The sequence below is a fragment of the Sinohyriopsis cumingii genome, chromosome 14 (genome assembly GCF_028554795.1).
Source record: "Sinohyriopsis cumingii isolate HCF-2022 chromosome 14, ASM2855479v2, whole genome shotgun sequence".
Classification (NCBI taxonomy): Eukaryota; Metazoa; Mollusca; class Bivalvia; order Unionida; family Unionidae; genus Sinohyriopsis; species Sinohyriopsis cumingii.
Genome location: NC_142974.1, coordinates 118,750,681 through 118,771,782, shown reverse-complemented (window position 1 = coordinate 118,771,782; position 21,102 = coordinate 118,750,681). Strand labels below are relative to the sequence as shown.

The window sequence follows — 21,102 nt, the reverse complement described above, 5'->3', positions numbered from 1 at the left end:
AACTTGACATTTTTTCTTAAGTATGTCACACGAGTCAAAAATACAATATAAATTCTAATATATACAATGCTAGTTGTAAATAGTCACAGAAATGCATTTCTACACACTTGAAAAGATGCTGGCGATAAAATTTTTTTACTGACAAATAAACATACATCATCCTTCCTACCCCCCTTGCAAGCAATGAAATATAAGAATATTCCTCTCAAATCAGAAAAAGTACATCAGATCGGTTGTATAAATATATTTTTTCAAAAAGTTGGTATCTCAAGTTCTTCAACAATTTTTCCATAAACTTCCTCTAAAAAGGGAAAAGGAAATAAAGAATTGACCATATATTTGTAAGGTGTGGGGTGGCAGAGATTATTTAATCCCTCTTCAGAAAAATTAAATGAGTATTCCCCAATTTAAACTAGACTTCATAGTGACAAATACCACATACCTACCCTACACCTATACAAATATTTAGGCAAACCATTCAAATCCTATGAGACGATAAGTAATGACAAGCTTTGTCATAAAGAAATGGACAGGCATGCAGACTTATTCACGGATACAATTGCAATATCCCTGTTCTTTGCTATGGTACAGAGATAAGAAGACCATTACTCAAATAGGCGTAGTTGTAATCATGGGCTAGAAAAAAATGACATTTTGGATAATTCAACAATTTTATGAAATTTAAAAAAATGGATACTCCCCGACTATTTCTGGATTCCATATTCCCAACTGATAAATCTTATATTTATATTAAAACTTTATGTCTAGATACCACAGGGTCTAATATCATTGCCTACAATTTACCTATAAATCATACATTTACTATACTACTATTATATTAGTATTATATGTTACATGTATAATTTATGAGTAAATTTTAAGCAACTATACAAGCCCATGTGGTGACTAGTACTGATTGTATTTGAAGGAAACGTTACTTTATAGACAGTACATCATAGGGCACAAGATAATGTAGGCTGATAAATCAGTCCCACACCTGTAATGATAATTGAATGAAGTCAGCAAATCATCCATCAGTACCAATACAGATTAAGTGGTTTGATTTATGGGACTAAGTATCATCGTGCTGATATATACAACATGCAATATACCAACTGTTATAACAAGCATAATCAAAATAGTGTATGAAACTCAAATTACAGTAACATAATTCTCTGGATCACAAAATTTGAATATTAAATAAAATTGATATTTATAATTTGTTTAATTACATGCCAAATAACCCAAAATAATGTTTTCTAAATAAAAATGGCTCTATAATAATAAAAAAATTAAATCCATAATCAAACATCTCATATGTTAGTGCTTTAAGTACATCTAAAGTAATTGTACTTTTTGCATGCCATTAATGAGTTTTTTCCTCCCCCAAATTGAAACGAAAATGCAGAGGGTAACAAGGTTTGGTTTACAGTTTGTAAAGTTTCAAAAGATTAAATAATCATCATCTTGTTTGTACTAAGGTAACTATGCCATGTAAATACTTTAGAAGACCGGTGAGATGGGATATGATTCATAACAGTATGGAGCCAGACCAGTCTTCTTAATAACACTATTGCCAAATTTTACTGCAGAGACACGAACATGTAGCGTATATATTCTTAATAAGAAATTTTCTTTTTGAATTATCAACCATATTCATTAAACTAAAAACTACACACATTTACAGCCTTATTTTTTCAGTGTGCCATTTAAGGTCATTGCATCCTTTGAAAATGTAAACAGATCCTATAACTATGACGCCCATCGTAGAACATTCAAATCTGGTGTAGCAAACATTAGACTGGTCCCCTGTTGTGCTCATACAAATCAACACAAAAAATTTAGAATTTGATTAAACGTATTTTTTAATTGCAATTAATCACTTTAAAAAAAAAAAAATCCCACTGCAAAATCAGTATAAAATCTCTCCATAACCACGAATGCTATAACAACTGTCAGAATACGTGAGACGTTTGGAAGCTGTATACATGAGAGTCACCCAGTCTAAACTATAGTCAATGTCGCGTGCCAGGAGAAATCAATGAAAGCGCCCCCTTCTGGGATAAACGTTTATTACTCCAGAATGAAAATGTTGCGACTACTAACCAGCCGCCATTGTCACATAAAGTTGATATTTAAAACGTTTATATGAAAATTTTGTTATGACAAACAAGATGAATATCACTTAATAATCAGGACTGAATGGACTTGAGTACATGTATGTATATTAATATTACATCTTAAATGAACCAATAATATTTTATTCAAACTTAAAATCAATAAAAATTTCTAAGCATCTTAACTGAGGTACGTTTAATTAAAATCATGATATAAAAACTAATTTATTTATTTCATTTTCAATTTATTTGACATCTTTTAAATATGTTTGTCTGATAATAAAGTTATAATTGTAACATTTATAATTCATTTATATTGTTTTTAGAAGTAAATTGAATTCATTCATGAATGTAAATAAAAAAAAGTATGCAGTTTTCTTTATCGTGTGATATAAAATAAAATAAAATGGAATTACCTGACTGATGTGAATATTCCAGTCTGTAGACAGTGATCACATTACTCATCCAGCTTGTGGTGTAAAGAACTCCATGCTGGTCATCATAGAATATTCCATTGACACTTGATGACACTGTGTGTATGGTCACTAGTTGACCGCTGTCTGTCAGCTGATAAGTTCTGTTAGAGTCACACACGTACACATAATCCCTGTCAGCCATTATCGACCACGGTCTTAATAATTCCTGGTGTTGATACAGAAACTTGTGTGTGTGTGGATTAAAAATGTCATATGCATACACACCTCTAATAGTAGTGGAGTTTGAAGTCCAACACGAGATGTAGACTGTGTGGTCTTTAATGGCCAAGTGAGTATAACCATCATACCCTTTACAGACCTTGTGAGTTGAGTCCAGACGTCCATCTGTAATCGATACAACGCACCAACACAACATGTCGTCCCATTTCCTACCGCTGACAACGAGTTTGTCTGAATTCCATTTTGCCACTGAATGACATGAATAAAATCCTGTGCTTACATCTAATGTTTTGACCCGTTTTACGTCATCTACAGATTTCAATGACAGGATTACAATCTTACTGCCTGCCAGACACACAGCTACTTCCGTCTTGCTAATAAGACAGACATCCGTGGGATAGGACTCCAGTTTGTGTGATGTAGACAGTTTACCGTCATGTCGATTGTACATCTGGAGATTCCTCGCATTACCGTCTATGACCAGCAACGTATCTTCTGTCACCACAACGCCATTGTAGTCGGGTTTACGGCCGGCTGTGGACAAAAATGACAGTCATAAGGAAACGAATAGAAAATACAGACATATATACTTTTAGTAAATAATTCAAAATAAATTCGTACACATCTATATATCTATTTCTGACCTAAAACAATTGTTTAAAGTCGTGATTTTAGACACCACCATCATTATCGTAATAGTCGTTTTATTTTTATTATATTTACTATTAGCATAATTGCTGTTTCATATTATTTGGTATTACTACTACTAATAATAATAATAATGCCATAATTTTCGTATAGACAATGAATACACTTATTGGATTTTTTTCAGATAAATAACTTAATAAGTAACTACTGATTGGAGTGAAATACATGTTGTTGTTTTTTTGTTACTTTCAGTCAATAGATAGAGAATATTTGTTTCAATCGAGTGAATAACATATACCTTTCATAGAGTGGGTGAAAAACTATTTTTACCATTGGTGAATCTTGAAAAATAACAATTTTTCTGTCAACGAGATGAAATGTATCCGTTATTCACTCGCAGTATGCAAACATTTTTACTTGATGCTCAAACCTACTGGCTTAATTGAAAAAGAAAAACAGTAATAAATAAACGGTAATCGAGTAACATATATGCCACTTTAATCTGGTATAAATATTACATGCCGATATGCTTGACCATATAATAAAATGAAAAATTACCTCGCTCCAAGTAAGGGAGGGCTAAACAGGTAGCAGTGATTTTACATAAATTTCAAGTAACGCATGAGAAGCTGATACGTGATTTATAGCCCAAGTATTAATAAGAAATCACATAGTGTGATATCGCGGGGTCTATCCGCACCCTAAAATGAATCGTCTCATGGGTCATATCATGCAAACTATTGAGAAACGTTCTATACGCATAATACACACTTATTCGGCACGAAAAGACAAAATTGACAGGTACAACGGGCATTTACAACAATGGCCAATCCCTACCCCTAAAGACTTAATCCTTGGGTAATTAAATGGGAAATATTAAGAACGTAGCGTTCATGAAAAAAAGAGATTCATGCTTGTAACTTATTTCGTCCACAGGGACCGCCCCTACTCTAATATTTTTTTTGTTTGGTTTTTTTTTTTTGTTGGTTGCTTTTTTTGCTCCTATATCATGACTTGGAAAATATTGAGATCCACACCATAAAACTACAGGATGCAAACTGTGCATGAAAATTCAAATTAATATAGGAAACCGAAATAACCCTTACCCCAGGAGACTTAGCCCCTAGGTATTTCCCACCTTATAACCACATACAAATGATATAAAGTTACTTACTGTCTACAAAAGATAAATTTCAAAACAAACACAACTGATGTTTGCCTCTAGATCAGTTATTATTCACGGGATCGGGACCTACACAATATTAGGTTCAAACCTCGGGCTTTCAGTAAAAGCAGTAAGAAAATAAGATTCTAACATAAAATGATAGTGCTTAACATATACAAAATTCAAGCTGTTGATTGTTGGGAAAAATTATCAAATAAAATCAAATATAATCATGCACAAGGTATGAGAGTAAATTGAAATTATATTTTCTATTTTAAAAACCAGGGAAAAATTACATGAAGGATAGAATGCCAGGCAAATAATTAAATAATTATATGTAAAGTATTTCTTTTTTTAAACATAATCTTTTTCTTTCGAAAATATAAAGAATCTGCATTCATTTAAGTCACTAGTTAGAAAAGAACAGTTGCTAAAAACACCCGCTCCCCTTCTAAAAGTTAGCAGAATGGAAATGCAAGTATCTTTTTTACTGACGGAAACAAGCAGCCCTAATATTACCCGTGGAAATTAAAATAAGTTTTAAAAAAAAAAAGTTAAACGATAAGTATGTAGAATATATCATTCGCCAATATTTGCCAGTGATGTTCAACATTACATGTATATGCTACCCTGATTACTTCAAACAAAATTCCTGTTTGCATGTAAACTTCTGCACTCCATGATTCTTGTCGTCTGCTACCAAATCCGGCTACGCGTTCCTAACAGCTCGAGCTTCTTTAACATTGGGCGATTGTTGGCGCAATAATACACAGCCAACGTTCATTGGACCTCCGGTCCATATTTCATGAAAGGTAAATAATATAAAACCCGACTATTTGGCGGTTTAGCCTCGCTCCCAGACGCTCGGTAGCTACCGACGCTCTTTCAAACATGGTGGTCGTCTTGGTAGCACACAACACATTTCGAGCACAGGTTTGTTCATACAGTCTCAATAAAAATTAACTTTAGGCTGCCCATTTTTTTATTATGAATTATAAAACTACGCATTCATTTAATATATAGAATGTTCATGTTGCACAAAGAGCATAAAGTATGCAGCAGCGTATGTGAGTATTGTCAACGATTTCAATTTTGCTTACTGCAAAGACGGGTTAGATTCTTATACACTTTAGACGTTTTTGCATGTATTAAATGCCTTTAGCATTTTAGTGACTAGGATGGGCACAATTACGAGAATATCTTTAAACCACGTGCTGTATTCTAATAAAAATCGGAGTCCCTGTGGCTAAATGATACATTTTTACAACCCTTACCACTGGTATTACCAATATTTTATTTAGACCTCGTTAAGTTTTGTTTTCAGTCTTTCCCAAACGAAAGCACTTAAAGTATTTTCATATTTATTCAAGTTCACGTGCAAATTGTATCAATTTTAATTTTATCAATTTTAATCACGGGAAACCATTGGGATGGCCCAGTTGGTTGAGTTACCTACATCGCTGTCCATTACCGATCATTGCCATCTCATCTCTGCCCATTTGGGTATGAACCTCAGACTCGACCAATGTGGGTATGTGAGAAATTATGCCGGTAGTTTTGGGTTGGTTGGTGGATTTTACCAGAGTTTACCCGGGTTCTTCCTGTACCACTTATAATGGCCAACACGTATAGTCTATCCTGTACTGAAAAATGGCTTTCAAGCCACAACATCTCATGGAAGGGAAGCTAATAGTCTTTGTTTTTTATTTACTGTCTGAGACTAAATTTCCACACATTGTTGAAGAGCACCCTCTAACGAATATCCCCTCCCCAACCTCCACTCCAAGCTTCTAAAAATACCTTGCAGTTTCAGATAATGTTTTAAATAAAATTCTATTGCCAACTCTAATCAGAAGATAGGAACATGATTCTTTTATACAAGTTTTTTTTATATATTATTCTTGGATTAGTTGATACAATGTTTTCCCCTCTTTCATCAATCCAATCAAAGAAGTCCTTTTAGCATAATATTATTTACCATCATCACCCTTCCATTCTAGTAAATCTGTAACATGGGGGTCCTGAGTGGTCTAAAGCACTCACCATTCCGGATCACTGCCATCTCACCTCTGTCTGCGTGGGTTTGAGTCTCAGGCTTGGCTAATGTGGGTACGTGAGAAAGCATGCCAGTAGCTTCTCGTGGGTTGGTGGTTTTCCCCGTGATTTTCCCGGGTTCTTCCAACACCAGTTATACTGACTGCCATTTATAGCATATCTTGTGCTGAAAAATGGCGCTAAACCCTACAACAACAACAACAAATATCTAACATGCTTGTTAGAAGCAGTGATGAAGGGATATAACTTTTTCCTATTTTGATACATCGACATGGAGGAATTGAGAAACTGTATATGTGCTTTTTGATGATAAATTTGTCTTCACCATAAAATAAACAGTTCACTTCAAATCAACTCAGTAGTGAAGAAGTCATATAAGTACAAATCAGGTTACCAATTAACACTTGTGGAGACCATTTGGTTTGTTAAAGAACTTTGATGTTACTAAATCTTGTACCGGTATTACCTAATCAAACCGTAAAAACTAATTCACACATAAATATTTTTTATCATCATTTTGCAGGTAGGGTATACGTATTTGACTTTGACTAATAACAGGAACTTCACAGTTCTTTGGCCCTACTAGACCTTTTCTATGAATAAACAAAGAACATTCAATAATATCGCTATTTCCAAGGAATTTGTTTTGCTCCATCATGTTTCCCAAACCACTATTCTCAATTGGGGGAGGATGTTTGGAACAAATTTCATTCTGTTGACATATAATTCACAATGACTCAATCTGATATTTATCTCTAGCAATACACAATAGTTACTAATACAGCAACATGTTCAACAATAGTTAATTGTAGGATTGAAATATTTGTTTCGATACAATATGTACTAAGCATTACATAAATTGCATTCATAATTTAGGTCTCTACCCAAGGAAGAGTCAAATTACTTTGTGGCTGTCCATTCATCATCCTCCAGGCTGGAACTGTAAGCATGCTATTGAAAACAACCATTAAGTAAGACAAAACCAGACTGGATATTTATATATTTTGAGTGGGTTCAAAGATCTGATTTGCTTCCAGTAACTGACCTTATTTTAAAATTATTTGTGTACATTTTTTTAACATGTTTGTAAGCAGCATCAATAAAAATCATTTCTGGTTGACAAATGGAATTTGTTGGGCATATTAACATTAAATGAAATAACCCAGTTAGAATTGCATGCCCTGCTGGTAGATTTTCATCTTTTACCCATTTGTAATCATTTGACTCACTGCACACAATGTTGAAATGAAGATTAAGTCAAAGTTACTTGAAACAGACAATGAAATTTAGTACCGGTAGGCATAACATACAGATTCTGATTGGAATTTGAAGCCATTATAGCAATTCATTCAATTTTTAAAAAAATATTCTTGGAGGTAATGTTTCTACCAAAACATTGTTTTTCATTTATGCAAACTCTCAACAAAAACAGAAAAATGAAACTGAGTCAAACCAGGCAAGATCATATATTTAGTTATATTCAGTAGGCATTTAGATATGTTTAAGTTCTGGTGACTCTTTCCTTGTCTATAATCTTGCACGCCTGTTTAAAAATTTTAATGAGACTTATTTCAAGAAAACTTGCTGACACGGTTAATCACCGATCACTTATGTGGGCATATTTTGCTATAATAAGTAGATGGCCTGAATAAGTTGTCGTGCCATTCAAATTTGTATACATTTACTAAAACATTTGACGTTTTTAACCAAAAACTGTTAGCTCCATTTAGAAACAACTACTTGATGCTGGCAGGATATATTTGTTGATATACATATGTAGATTAACTCATTAGGTTTTATGTTATTGTACCAGATCTCACATATTTGACTCGCTAGGAAGAAAAATGTTTCCCTTTGACCTGCAAAATCAGAACTTGTATGCCACACTATTAATAACATTCCCTTAACTTCACCTTGGTAAATGTTTCATTTCCATGTATGAAGTATCAGTATAGCAGAATGGCATTAATATAGTGGGTAGGATGAAAATACATTTGTTTCTTCTAAAACAGCTCCCTTCAATCTCCAAAGTATAAGAACTATGCTATCAATGCTCTGGACTAGATGAATGCATTCTAAAACATCTCAAGGTTTGGTTCATTTAAAAATGTTGAATATCTATCTATCTATCTATCTATCTATCTATCTATCTATCAATGGCTTGTGCACGTCGTCTCTTTGGAAAGTTGTATGTGTATCCACTCAGTGAAATATTTGTATCCTATTCCCTAAGTAGGTAGTAACCTGCATGTCATAAGCCTTCAGCTATGTTTCAATTTTGTGTGACAAACTCTTTTCTAAGACTATGTTTTCAAAACTTAACATTGCATTGACATTTCATTCCCATGTGACTCTGCAAAATTTGAACAGAGGGATGATTCATTTTAATGTGCGCCACTGTCCTGTGGGAAATCAATCGAACATCATTAGGGTCTATGACTCAACCTTCCCAGGAAATACAACTGCACCATTACTAGGTTATATGACTCCACAGGGAATAAAACTGTACCATCACTAGTGTCTATGATTATGACTCCATATTCCCAGGAAATACAACTGTACCATCACTAGGGTCTATGACTCGACCTTCCCATGCAATACAACTGCACCCTTACTATGTTCTATGACTATGACTCCATATTCCAAGGAAATACAACGGCACTATCACTAGGGTATATGACTATGACTCCATATTCCCAGGGAATACAACTGTACCACCACTAATGTCTATGACTATGACTCCATATTCCAAGGAAATAGATCTGTGCCATCACTAGAGTACATGACTCCTAAACTGAAGGTTGCAGTGGCTTATTGTGCGCCTGTGGATGTGTAAGGTATGAATAGATTGCTGTTACAATGTAATATACCCGCTTGCTCTTCATAAGAAATGCAACTGCAGCATCACTTGGGTCTACATTTCTTGGGCCATGCTTGTCTATACCTCGGTGATAACTCCATCTCATTCAGGTAAACCAATGTCCAATGTCGGAGACATCAATAAAACAAGTTAATCATATGAACTTCTTTTTCTTAATTTTTGATTATTTAAAGTTTCCATTTTTTTGCCTTATTTTGCAGATGATTTTTCTGTTTGGTACGAAATGAATTGTTTAAGCCTTCAACTTGAAATCAACATCATAATATGTCATGCAAATTACTTTTAAGAACTTCCACAGGTAGGCATACTGATTTTGGATCAAGTTTGGATATTGAGGAAACTAGATGAATGGATACATCTAGTGGAACAAATATCATCACGTTTAGAACAGGTCACACAACAACATTGCGCAATTGTTGGTATTATTATTATTAATGTCAGTTTTCTCATATATGTCACTCAAATTAATTATACTGAAACTTAAGGTATGAAACTGCAAAGAAGACAATTTTATCACTGCCAATGACCTCAAGGGGCCCAAAATAATATATTTTTTTGGTATGTGTGTGTGTATTGCACTTTATTTTCACTGTAGAATTGTATTTTAATAAATTAGATCAATATTTTAGGTATAGGCCTACAAGGCACATTTTTAAACCTAGCAAAAGCAAAAATGACTTTTTCACTGCCATATCATTTTGCATATGAACTGTATCCAACCAACATAATCTACCGCACACAACAGAAAAGCATCCCTTGTTTCCTTAATTTATTTCTGTCCAAATGATTGTGAACATTATACGTGTCCCTTCGTAAAAAAATCAACACCTTTGTTCATTGTTTACAGGTTGGGTAGGGGTGAAGTCAAACATGTAAGACATAGCACATTTTGATTTTGTTTAGGTACATAAATATTAGCGTCAGGTAGGACTAGGTAGGGGTGGTGTTACATGGATAAAACAAACCAAAATTACTGTTACATAAAACATTTTGCTAGTTGCAATACAAAATAGGTTAAATTTAGCACTTTGAACGTGTGAACAATCTATTGTCAGATAAACATAGCAAAACCGATTTTTTTTTTTAAATCCCAAACACCGTTGCTGTGTTATATAGCTCCCCCAATTTGTAACACATTCATCAGTAAAACAGTTAAAACGCAAAAAGATGTAGTATTAGATCTAAAGTTTCACATATTATTTTCTCCAATAATTTTATTTTTGATTTGTATCAGGACATAAATTTCGTCATCATCTGCACATAGTCCATTTTGTTTACATTAGATAGTGTTCGTGACCATTTTGTTTTAGAAAAGGTCAAGGCTAACCAGTGCTCCTGCCAGTACGACAGGGATCCAGTCTACTTGTCGGCTCACAGAGCTTTTCATTGTGACGTCATCACGGTATAGTGACGTATGTCCTTAAACCGTTTAACATAGTCAGACCTGTGTTCCATCGCCGCAAGAAAATAATCACTCGCTCAATGAACCAAAGAATTTTGAAAAAATTACCATTCTGCAACATTACCACTGTTGACACTATATGCAATCTAAATTCATGTGCTGCAATTAGCAAAGGGTGTGATTTTCTCCTCCGACATTTTATTGCATAATTCATAGTACTGATGTACTTTGATAAGTATACTCAGTGGAATTGAAGGCAAGGGCAACGGGGTTATCAAGTGTAACGTACATTAACTGTTTATTCATAGGTTGGATTTTAAACTTTAACAATAACACATAACTGGAACTTTAGATTTAAGAGTTGGGTAACAACATAACTGAGGATGAACGTTTTAAAAAATGTTATCATCTTCGCCATTGTCATCATTATCAAATTATTAATCAAAATAATTGTCGCAAGTATAACAGTACCTACATCATTTCCACCAAATTTGTATATTATTATCGTTGTTAATATGGTCATGTACAATGCTCGTTAATTCTATTATTTATGCAATGCTGTTGTGATGATTACGGTTATCTTGAGGATTATTCCCTTTATTTTTTGTGTGCTGATGTTGTTGTTGTTGTTGTTGCTCTTCTTATCCTTCCTGTGTTTTCTTTATGTTTTGGGGTGGGGTGGGGGGCTTTCTTCGGCTAACTGAAGCTTTAAGTATTATGCAGTTGTAAAGTGTTTCATGAATGTTTTATGAGAAAATATATGATTTGTGCACCATTGTTTGAAATATTTATAAAAAAAATAATCGTGCAAAAAGCAATGTGCCACTTAGCTTTCTTCTTCATTATAATCATATTTGTTTTCCACCAGAAAATGATATTGTGTAGCAAATTAAGGGTCAGTGAACTTTCTGTTTTCAAAACCATCTGCATGTTTTGCCAGATATTTAGTTTAGTTTGATTTTTGGTGTTTTTACACACAGCAACACAAGTAGGTTATTAAATGCTGAAACAATTCGGATAAAGTGTCTTCGCAAAGATTGATTTTCGTTTTCATCTGTACGTCATTCGTTTGTTCTTGTAACCTGAAATGTTACACTGATTAGGAGAGAATTATCATACTGGGCATCATGTTTCAAGAGAATAAGTAGAGGATGTTGAAAGCTTTGGATAGTGGATGCCCGAGGATGGAGCAGCTGTGTTGGGGACTGCGTGTAGGTAATCGGAATATCGGAATACCATCTACACTAACTGAATTAGACAATTGGGGTTAAGTGTCTTGCCCAAGAATAGGCTATAAGATATATTGTGATTTAAAGTGGCGGGTTATTCCGTACTAAAAAAAAAATTTTAAAAAAAAATTCATGCGTACACTCATTCCCATAGCTCCATAGCTTTCACATGAAAAAAGAGCCTTCGCAAATTCGTTTCTTAGACGTACGAAATTTTCTTAAGAAATATGTTTGTGAAACGCAAAAGATTTTCTTATGCTCCAAACTTAACACAATTGTATGCGTACACATATGTTAGTTTGTGAAATGGAGGAGGGTAGCCTAATTTATTTGACCACAGAAGCTTCCATAATTAACGATTTTGCTTTTGAAAACGTTTTCTTTTTTCATAATTTTTTGTTTTCATTTTTAAGGGAATGTATTTTTTCCTTATTTTTATTACAGAAATAAAATATTCAAATTTTCCGCATAATCATCAAGAGTTGTGTTATACATGACTTTGCTAAATATTGGAAAACTTTTTAACATGTATGAAATTGACCTTTTAAATATCTGAACTGTGAGAAAAAAAATTGATTTAGATTTTTTAATGTCATATTTTACATTCCCCAGTATTTCTATTTTTTGCCGGAGGGAACGTGATTTTTTCCATATACACACATATATATATATATATATATATATATATATATATATATATATATATATATATATATATATATATATATATATATATATATATATTGATCAGGTCATTTCTTGTACTAGTTGCAGTTTATCTACTTTTTCTTTCAGTTCATCATTGATCTCATATACTTGAACTTGTTACTTAGTTACTTTCGCATTGCATGACAATACTTGAGGCCACAAAGGAAAGATTGATGTAGGTGAAGTCCAACTAACTAACTAAATAAATAAATAAATTAAATATTTTCTTGCATTTCATTCTGGGTTTGAAAATTCAGACAATATCATCCTGGTTAAAACTTTGAATAATCTTGATTGATCAGTTTAAATACAATAGATTTTATTATTATATCAAATAATCGAAGTATGATATGATATTTTACGATATAAAAATGATTGTATGTCATATAGTTGAATGTATAATATCGCACAATGAAATCATTTTTGATAACCTAAATGTGAAGATACATTCTCGTAAATTAATTTATGATATCGTAAATTAATTTATGATATCATAAATTGAATACAGATCATATTTTGAATACATGGTAATTTAAATTCATCAACATTTTTTTAAATATAAAATATTTTTGCTAATTGTCCATCGAAGCTAGGTGGAGATTGCAGTTCCTAAAATATATTCATCTCTTATCTTTCTCCTCAGGATATTAAGCATGGACTGGAAAGGAATACGCATGGACTGGGGAGTAATATGTACAAAATTTACAGAGTGTGCCGGTTTAAGATGTTTAAATAATACTGCATCTTTGGCATAAGTTTTAAATCGTAGGTAAATTTGAAATGCATCGAGAATAGTCTATATATTTTCTACCCAAAATACGCCAATTCCTCAGACACAAATGTAAAAGAAAAGACTCGAGCTCCTAGACTACTTAAAAAAATCTTTAAAAAGTTGCTTAACTTCTTCATTCCCCACAAGGGCATTTCCGAATCGTAATTTTAATCAAAAAAAGATAAATCCATAACGTGCCCCAACTTATAACATTATTTCAAATATTGACCCGTGATTGTTTTAGAAAAAGTTCCATTGCAGTTCCTAGACCCAATTAATAATCTTCTCTTTGCATGTAGAAGAACGAAAAATAATGCATATTATAATATTGACTCATTACAATATTGTGAAAATTCAAATATTTTTTCGGGGGAGCTGATGAAAATATTTCACGAGTTTAACATAACACAACAATGTGAGATTTTCAGTGATAATGCGTATTTGTTTACAAGTTTGAATGGGATAAGAGTTTGGTCAAAGATAGATGTACAATATATTATTAAGGAGAATAAAATGTTGATTTGTCAATTTTGAACCAAATATATAATAAAAAAAATGTTCTATAAGACATGAATATTTACATAGCACAGTAAGTGATGATAGCAAGATTGTTAACATTGAAATAAGCAGCGTCAACACTGATAATAAGATTCATAGAACCTTTCGGTATAAAAAGGAATAAGTTCATGAGCAGATTAATAGACATAATTGACATTACACTGGTGAAATTTAAAGGATATCTATATGCTACTTTTCTCTGTCTAACGATTAGGGTAGATCATGCTATCTGTGTTTAAGTTGTTATATTCAATTTATCTATCACATACCTTCCGTTTCTAGTATCAAAGTCCTATCTTTGACCAACCTGCAAGCAGCATATTGTGATGTTGGTGTGGCCATCGTGTCGTTTTAATTTACTGTGGCTCTAGATGAAGTGAATTGTCAACCTAACACAGTGCTAATGTTAGGACATGGCTGCAAAAGATAGAGAACAAACTACAGCCAAAATATATTATATAACTACTATTTAATTTAGAAATACTTACTGACATAGCAGTTTGTGTGTAAAAGAATAATGTCTTAGGAATCAAATAAATATGTAGCATTAAGCACTACAACACTATGTCTAGATCATAAGCATGTGTAAATTGACACGCCATGTATGATTGCTTTGCAAACAAAGTGGGGAAAAGTATTTCACCAGCAAAAATAATGTAATAATATTGTTAATCTCCTTTGTAATGAATTTTCGTTCAGAGTCAGCTACTGAGAAAAAAGTTAATGATGGAGAAATAACTAGCATATTAAACATGTGTGTATTACACACTTATTCTTGTTCACCTGGTCGAAGTAAATCATTTTAACAAATAATCCCCGAAAACAAATCAATAAATAATTCTTACAAATAATCCCTTGAACATCAAAGTAAATCATTTTAGTAAATGATCCTTGTAAACAGAACAATAAATCATTTTAATAAAAATCCTTGCAAACATAATAGTATATCATTTTTATAAATATTCTCCGGAAACAGAAAAGCAAATCAATTTATTAAATAATTCCTTACCCATAAAAGTAAATCATTTTAGTAAATAACCCCAGTAAACTTAAAAGTAAACCATTCTAATAAATAATCCCCTAAACATAAATATAAATCATTTTTATAAATAATCCTGGGTCGGCTGGCCGATTGGTCTAAAATGCTCACCTTTACCAATCACTGCCATCTCACCTCATTATCGTGCAGATCACGCTTCTGACCACACATATAACGGACTCATGCATACCTCTTAAAGAGCTAACCTTGACCAGACTGGGCGCCCTGCTGAAGGACACTAGCAATGAAACACATTATTTTTGAGTCTATACACTTCCACCCTATAGGCAGAATCAATTTTTGTCAACGCGACGAAAACTGTATTATGATACAGCATCCGATGCAATCTTGGACATTTTAAACAGGTTAACAGCAGCTGAGTTCAATTTATCATAGTTTGAGTTCCTTTGACATCTTGGGTCCCCTGTTGTAGTTTCCTCTGACATCTCCTATCCCGTGTGTGAGTTCCTCTGGCATCTCCTATCTCTTATTTCGTGTTGGATACTACTAGTTTTTACTGTTATTATGGGGTGAGTCTACCATAGTAATTTTGCAACTGTTAGATCTAACATGGGATGAGAGCTACTTCGTAAGTCAAGGTTCAGATATGTTAGCCTATCTACACCTGGGCGGATCAATCAGATATTTCAGTGCTTCGAGTCTGTGAATTTCATTGGATACGATAACAACCCACCGCATCGAATTAAAATCAAGTTCTTCAAATTTGAATACTGTCCTCCATGATCAAGACCAGGGGTGCACAAAACTGGAATGGATTTACAAATAAAAGATTTTCCACTGCAGTCCGTGTTTGTACAAATACATCCTTTTCATCAAATACGACTTAATGGCTTCTTTCTGGTATGTAATCAGACGTTCGATATTAAAACCTACAACGTATCCATTTGAAGTCATTTGTCTACACCATCTGCGGCCGCCACTTTTACACGCTATTGGTTAATTTACATTGTATACTAAGGGAAGACACTCGTGAAGTAAATATATGTCATCATCATGTCTACTGCAATGCACTCAAATATTTGATCTATCCGTCTAGGTGTAGATCGGCTAACATATCGGAACTTTGGCTTCTGAATATGGGGGTGAGAGCGGTCAGAGGAAACTAAATTTATACAATAACGACAAGCATATCAAGAAATTACGCTGTGCATGCATTTTCATACACAACCTTCTCATATATCCGGGGCATTTTTATGAATAATGAAAGCAAGCCATCGTATATCTTCAGCTGCTTCTAGTCGCCAATAGTCGTACATATCACTCTAATCTGTACCTTTTTACAGCCGATGAAATATGTCGTACATGATAGACACTAAAAATTGTACACATTACCAACAACGAAATGTGTCGTACACGATAGTCGCTAAAAACTGTACCACGTTGCGTCCAATGAAATCTGTCGTACAACGATATTCACTAGAAACTCTGCTATAAGGCAGCCAATGAAATGTGTCGTAGGTCAGTATTTAAATTCAATTCGTATATTTGAAAACAATAACCATCTTAATTTAAGAAATAAACTTCTATTTACCCGCATCATGAATGTGCTGGATCATAGGTTTTTTATTGTTTATTTATTTATGTATTTATATTATCTATTACAATACCAATTTATAGAATATAGCGATTTGAAACAAGAAGAAACGTACAAAACTACCTATCCGTACTCAGCAGAGGTAGGATGGCAGCGATCTGGAACAATAAGTGCTTGAGAGCACTTGGCCACTCAATGAGAGCACTTGGCCCCGACTGAAATTTGCAAAATGCATTGACTAGACAGAAGTTACCGTAACTGTGAATACGGGTAATTGCTCTTGTTGTTTTAGGGTTTAACGCCATTTTTCAGCACACGATACATGGCGGCCAGTATTAATGGTGGAAGAAGAACCCGGGAAAACCCCATAAAGAACCACCGACCCACGAGAAGCTACTGGCAAGTTTTCTCACATACCTACATTAGCCGAATCCGAGACTCGAACCCACGCAGACAGAGGTGAGATGGCAGTGATCCGTAACGGAGAACGCTTTAGACCACTCGGCCACTCGGGGCCCCCGTGAATACGGGTAATAAGACTGAGTTTTTATGTAGTTAGACTGATACTGGCAGGTAAATGCCCCACATCCATTGTGAAAACAGGTAATAAGAATGTGCATTTGTGTAGTTTAGTAATCAGACAGAGAAGATTGATACTTAAAAAATGTATACAGATCCCTTAAAATGTAAGGTTCCTGAAATAGCTGGCATATCACATTCGGCAACATGTCTTTATCTACCTTTCCAGACAAGGCTTTAAACGAACCCGCCAATCACTGCAATGCATTTTTGAAGCATGTATGAACAAGCTAGGTAACCAACAGATTACACAATACCTAGCTGCTTGTGTTGCAAACTATTAATTCAAGGATATTTCAGTCTCCAAAATATTTGTCTCCAAAATATTAAACCTTACAAAATTATGCCATTAAACTAATGTATACACCAGAGAGCTTCTTAGAATCACTACCGACCTCCATTCAAGTCACTACCGAAACGATTGGAAGTTGATAGATCTGTTAAAAGTCTGAACTCAACCACGATGTGTATATATGTCAATAGTGGATAATAAATATTCTCGTTAGTAATATCATTCCAATAGCAGTTTATACATTGACTGGATATGAGTTTCCGTAATGGTGAGCACTGGTGGTAGGAATGCGTAGTTATGTAGTCAGAATATTTGTAAAATACACTGACTATCTAGAAGTTACCGTAATTGTGAATACAGGTAAGATGGCTACGTTTGTATGTACTTAGACTTACGCTGGCTGTTATAACTGCCCAATACTCATTATGATCACGTGTAATACGAATCTTCATTTGTGTAGTATAATAATCATATAAAGAAAAATGATACTTACAAAATTTGTATAAATTACTCAAAATGTAAGCTTCCTGAGTTATCTGGAATGCTACATTTCGACATGTATTTATTTTACCTTCCCAGGCAAAGTTGTGACGCTATAAACAAACCCACCAGTCAATGCAGAGAATTTCTGAAGCATGCAGCAAAAAGATAGCTAGGTACTGAATAGATAACACCTTACCTGGCTGAGTTATGCCGTTGGGAAATATTAGTTCAAGGACATGATTAAAATTCATTGTATAATGATATGGATCCCTCGGTCACGTGATTTGTTCAAACTAAGAAAGATAGTTAAAATAAATTAACATGAAATAATGAGCAAGGATCAAATTATGAGAACAAAACTTCGACCGTTGCAAAAAAGTATTTCTGTTCATTTATTTGAATTTAGTGACTCGAATCTATCTATCTACATGTCTGTCTATCTATCTATCTATCTATCTATCTATCCGTCTGCCAGAGACTACTTCAGTGAATTAAAATCGTCCTCAGTTTCCTTTTCCTACTAATAATACCACCACCACCACCAAAATGACTACAACAATGACTAATACCAATGCAGCTACCACTACTACTAGTGTCGCTGTTGCTTCTACAACAATCAATACTCAGCATCTCACCGAACAGAACTACTGTCTGGAGACACAATCTGGTCCAACCACTAGCATCGCTAATGCTGCGTTTATAACTTTACTCTCACACTACAATGAGATCATCACTTATCATCTCATCAAATAATATTATCAGAACACTACTACTGTGAATGCTGTATTTATCGCTTTTACTCCTACATTAACTGTATGCTGTTTTATACAACCTCTATGTCTGCTGTCGCTATTAACACATCGTTGTTATTCATACAAACGTCACCGTTTCTATTTTTTCTTTTACGTTTTTGCTCTTCTTTTGTGCTGCTGACACTAGCATATCTGCTACAGATTCTTACTGATGTATGACTAAAACCTACTATAAAGAGATAAAATCCACCAATACAATCACCAGAATTGCTGCCCCTGCTTTATTTATTTCACCATCTTTCAAACTACAACCAACATCATCAGTACTATAAATAGATACGACTCATATGACTCATTGGGTCTAAGATATTACTTAGTCCACTTGAAATTGCAGCAACACAGAATGAAACAAAATTATATGATATTGCCACGTGCCTAGTACCTAAGCCTCAAGTCAAGATGTGCTTGCTAACACGAGCAATCACAGCGTTGGCGACATCCACCCCACTGTGCTTATTAACGTGGGCCATCACAATGTTGTCGACATTGACCCCTCTGTGCTTACTAATGTGGGCCATCACAGCGTTGTGAACATTGACCCATCTGTGCTTACTAATGTGGGCCATCACAGCGTTGTGAACATTGACCCATCTGTGCTTGCTAACGCGAGCCATCACAGCATTGGCGACATTCACCCGCTGTGCTTACTAAAGTGGGCCATCACAGCATTGTTGACATTGACCCCTCTGTGCTTACTAATGTGGGCCATCACAGCGTTGTGAACATTGACCCATCTGTGCTTGCTAACGCGAGCCATCACAGCATTGGCGACATTCACCCGCTGTGCTTACTAAAGTGGGCCATCACAGCATTGTTGACATTGACCCCTCTGTGCTTACTAATGTGGGCCATCACAGCGTCGTGAACATTGACCCAACTGTGCTAGCTAATGCGAGCCATCACAGCGTTGTGGTTCATTACTGCGATGTACAGATTGGCCTAGTGTTTGCGCTAACGTGCGACATTGTTGTAGATATTGACCACGTTGTGTTGCATAACGAGGACTATTACAACGTTGTCACTTTCGACGTTCACTGGCTGTGGTAGTGACGGCCGCGATCTTGGTGATAATGATTGTGGTGGTGATGTAATTACAGAGATTATAAAAATATTATTATTCCAAATTCACTATTTTTAGATTTGTGTAACTATTTAGCATAATATATATGTTCTATTCTAATATTTTGACACTTGTTGCATCTTGCTTAGTCTTCATGCAAAAAGATAATTACAATTCAATATCTCAATACTACAACAATGTCATTATCTATTGCACGTAAATTACAATGTCAAATTGCCTATTTAGCTAATGTAAATATATGATCCATAAAATAGATTGTCCCTGAACATTCAAAGACAAATTTGTGTGTTCATAATATATAACTTTACACTCGTTACGTTCTATACGTGATATATGAAGAGAGAGAGAGAGAGAGTTGGCTTTACTTACACACATTAAGTTTCCTCTCTGACAACTTGTATATTAGGATGTTTATTTGGTGGTGGAGTATGTGTGTGCGTGAGTGTGATATGGATTTTTTAACGTAGGTTTAAAACAAATCCCGTCATATCGCTACGATGTTTGCAATGTGGCAGTTTATAGTGATGTATAGCACTGAGGCACTATGCCGTAGACTAGACCAACAAGTTGTTCTCCACCTTTTTTTGTTTTGTTTGACTGTCAGTCCAAAACAAAAAGGTGGAGAACAACTTGTTGGTCTAGCCGCAGACATGTAGCATGATGTCCCACCCAATCACATTATCCTGACACCAGGCCGACCCGTCCTAACATTAACCTCTTAATGCTGAGCGCCTGCCAGGCAGCGGTTAGTACCATTTTTCCATAAAATCTTTTTTTTTTTTTGAACATTAATATTTTTTAATCATTTTTCTGTGGAAACTTAGAAAGAAAGGACAGGGACCTCTTGTGGGGTAAGTATGAGATGAGGAAGCCATGGGGCTAAGTGACATGGCGCTACGCGAAGTTAACAGGCCTATGGAAGAGTCCGGAAAAACACTCGCATGAAGGACATGGGAGCTCACAAACCAAAACAAAACATAACCTTTGTCTCGCAAACATAACTAACACCCGTACAGTCACTCAACTGTACAGGATAACCATAACGGGAGATAAAGTATTTGGCGATTATT

The 21,102-nt window shown here is 34.5% G+C and overlaps 1 protein-coding gene and 1 long non-coding RNA gene across 5 annotated transcripts in view; both read right to left on the bottom strand.

Annotated features, from left to right (window-relative positions):
* The window catches only part of LOC149784699 (uncharacterized), a 72,098-nt gene extending 69,363 nt beyond the window's left edge, over nucleotides 1-2,735 (bottom strand). The window contains exon 1 of the mRNA XM_089933337.1: nucleotides 2,534-2,735. Within this exon, the coding sequence (XP_089789463.1) occupies nucleotides 2,534-2,735 (202 nt within the window). The remainder of the gene's footprint in view (nucleotides 1-2,533) is intronic.
* Nucleotides 1-21,102, bottom strand: part of LOC149784698 (uncharacterized) — a 192,562-nt gene that overhangs the window by 125,220 nt on the left and 46,240 nt on the right. The window lies entirely within an intron of this gene.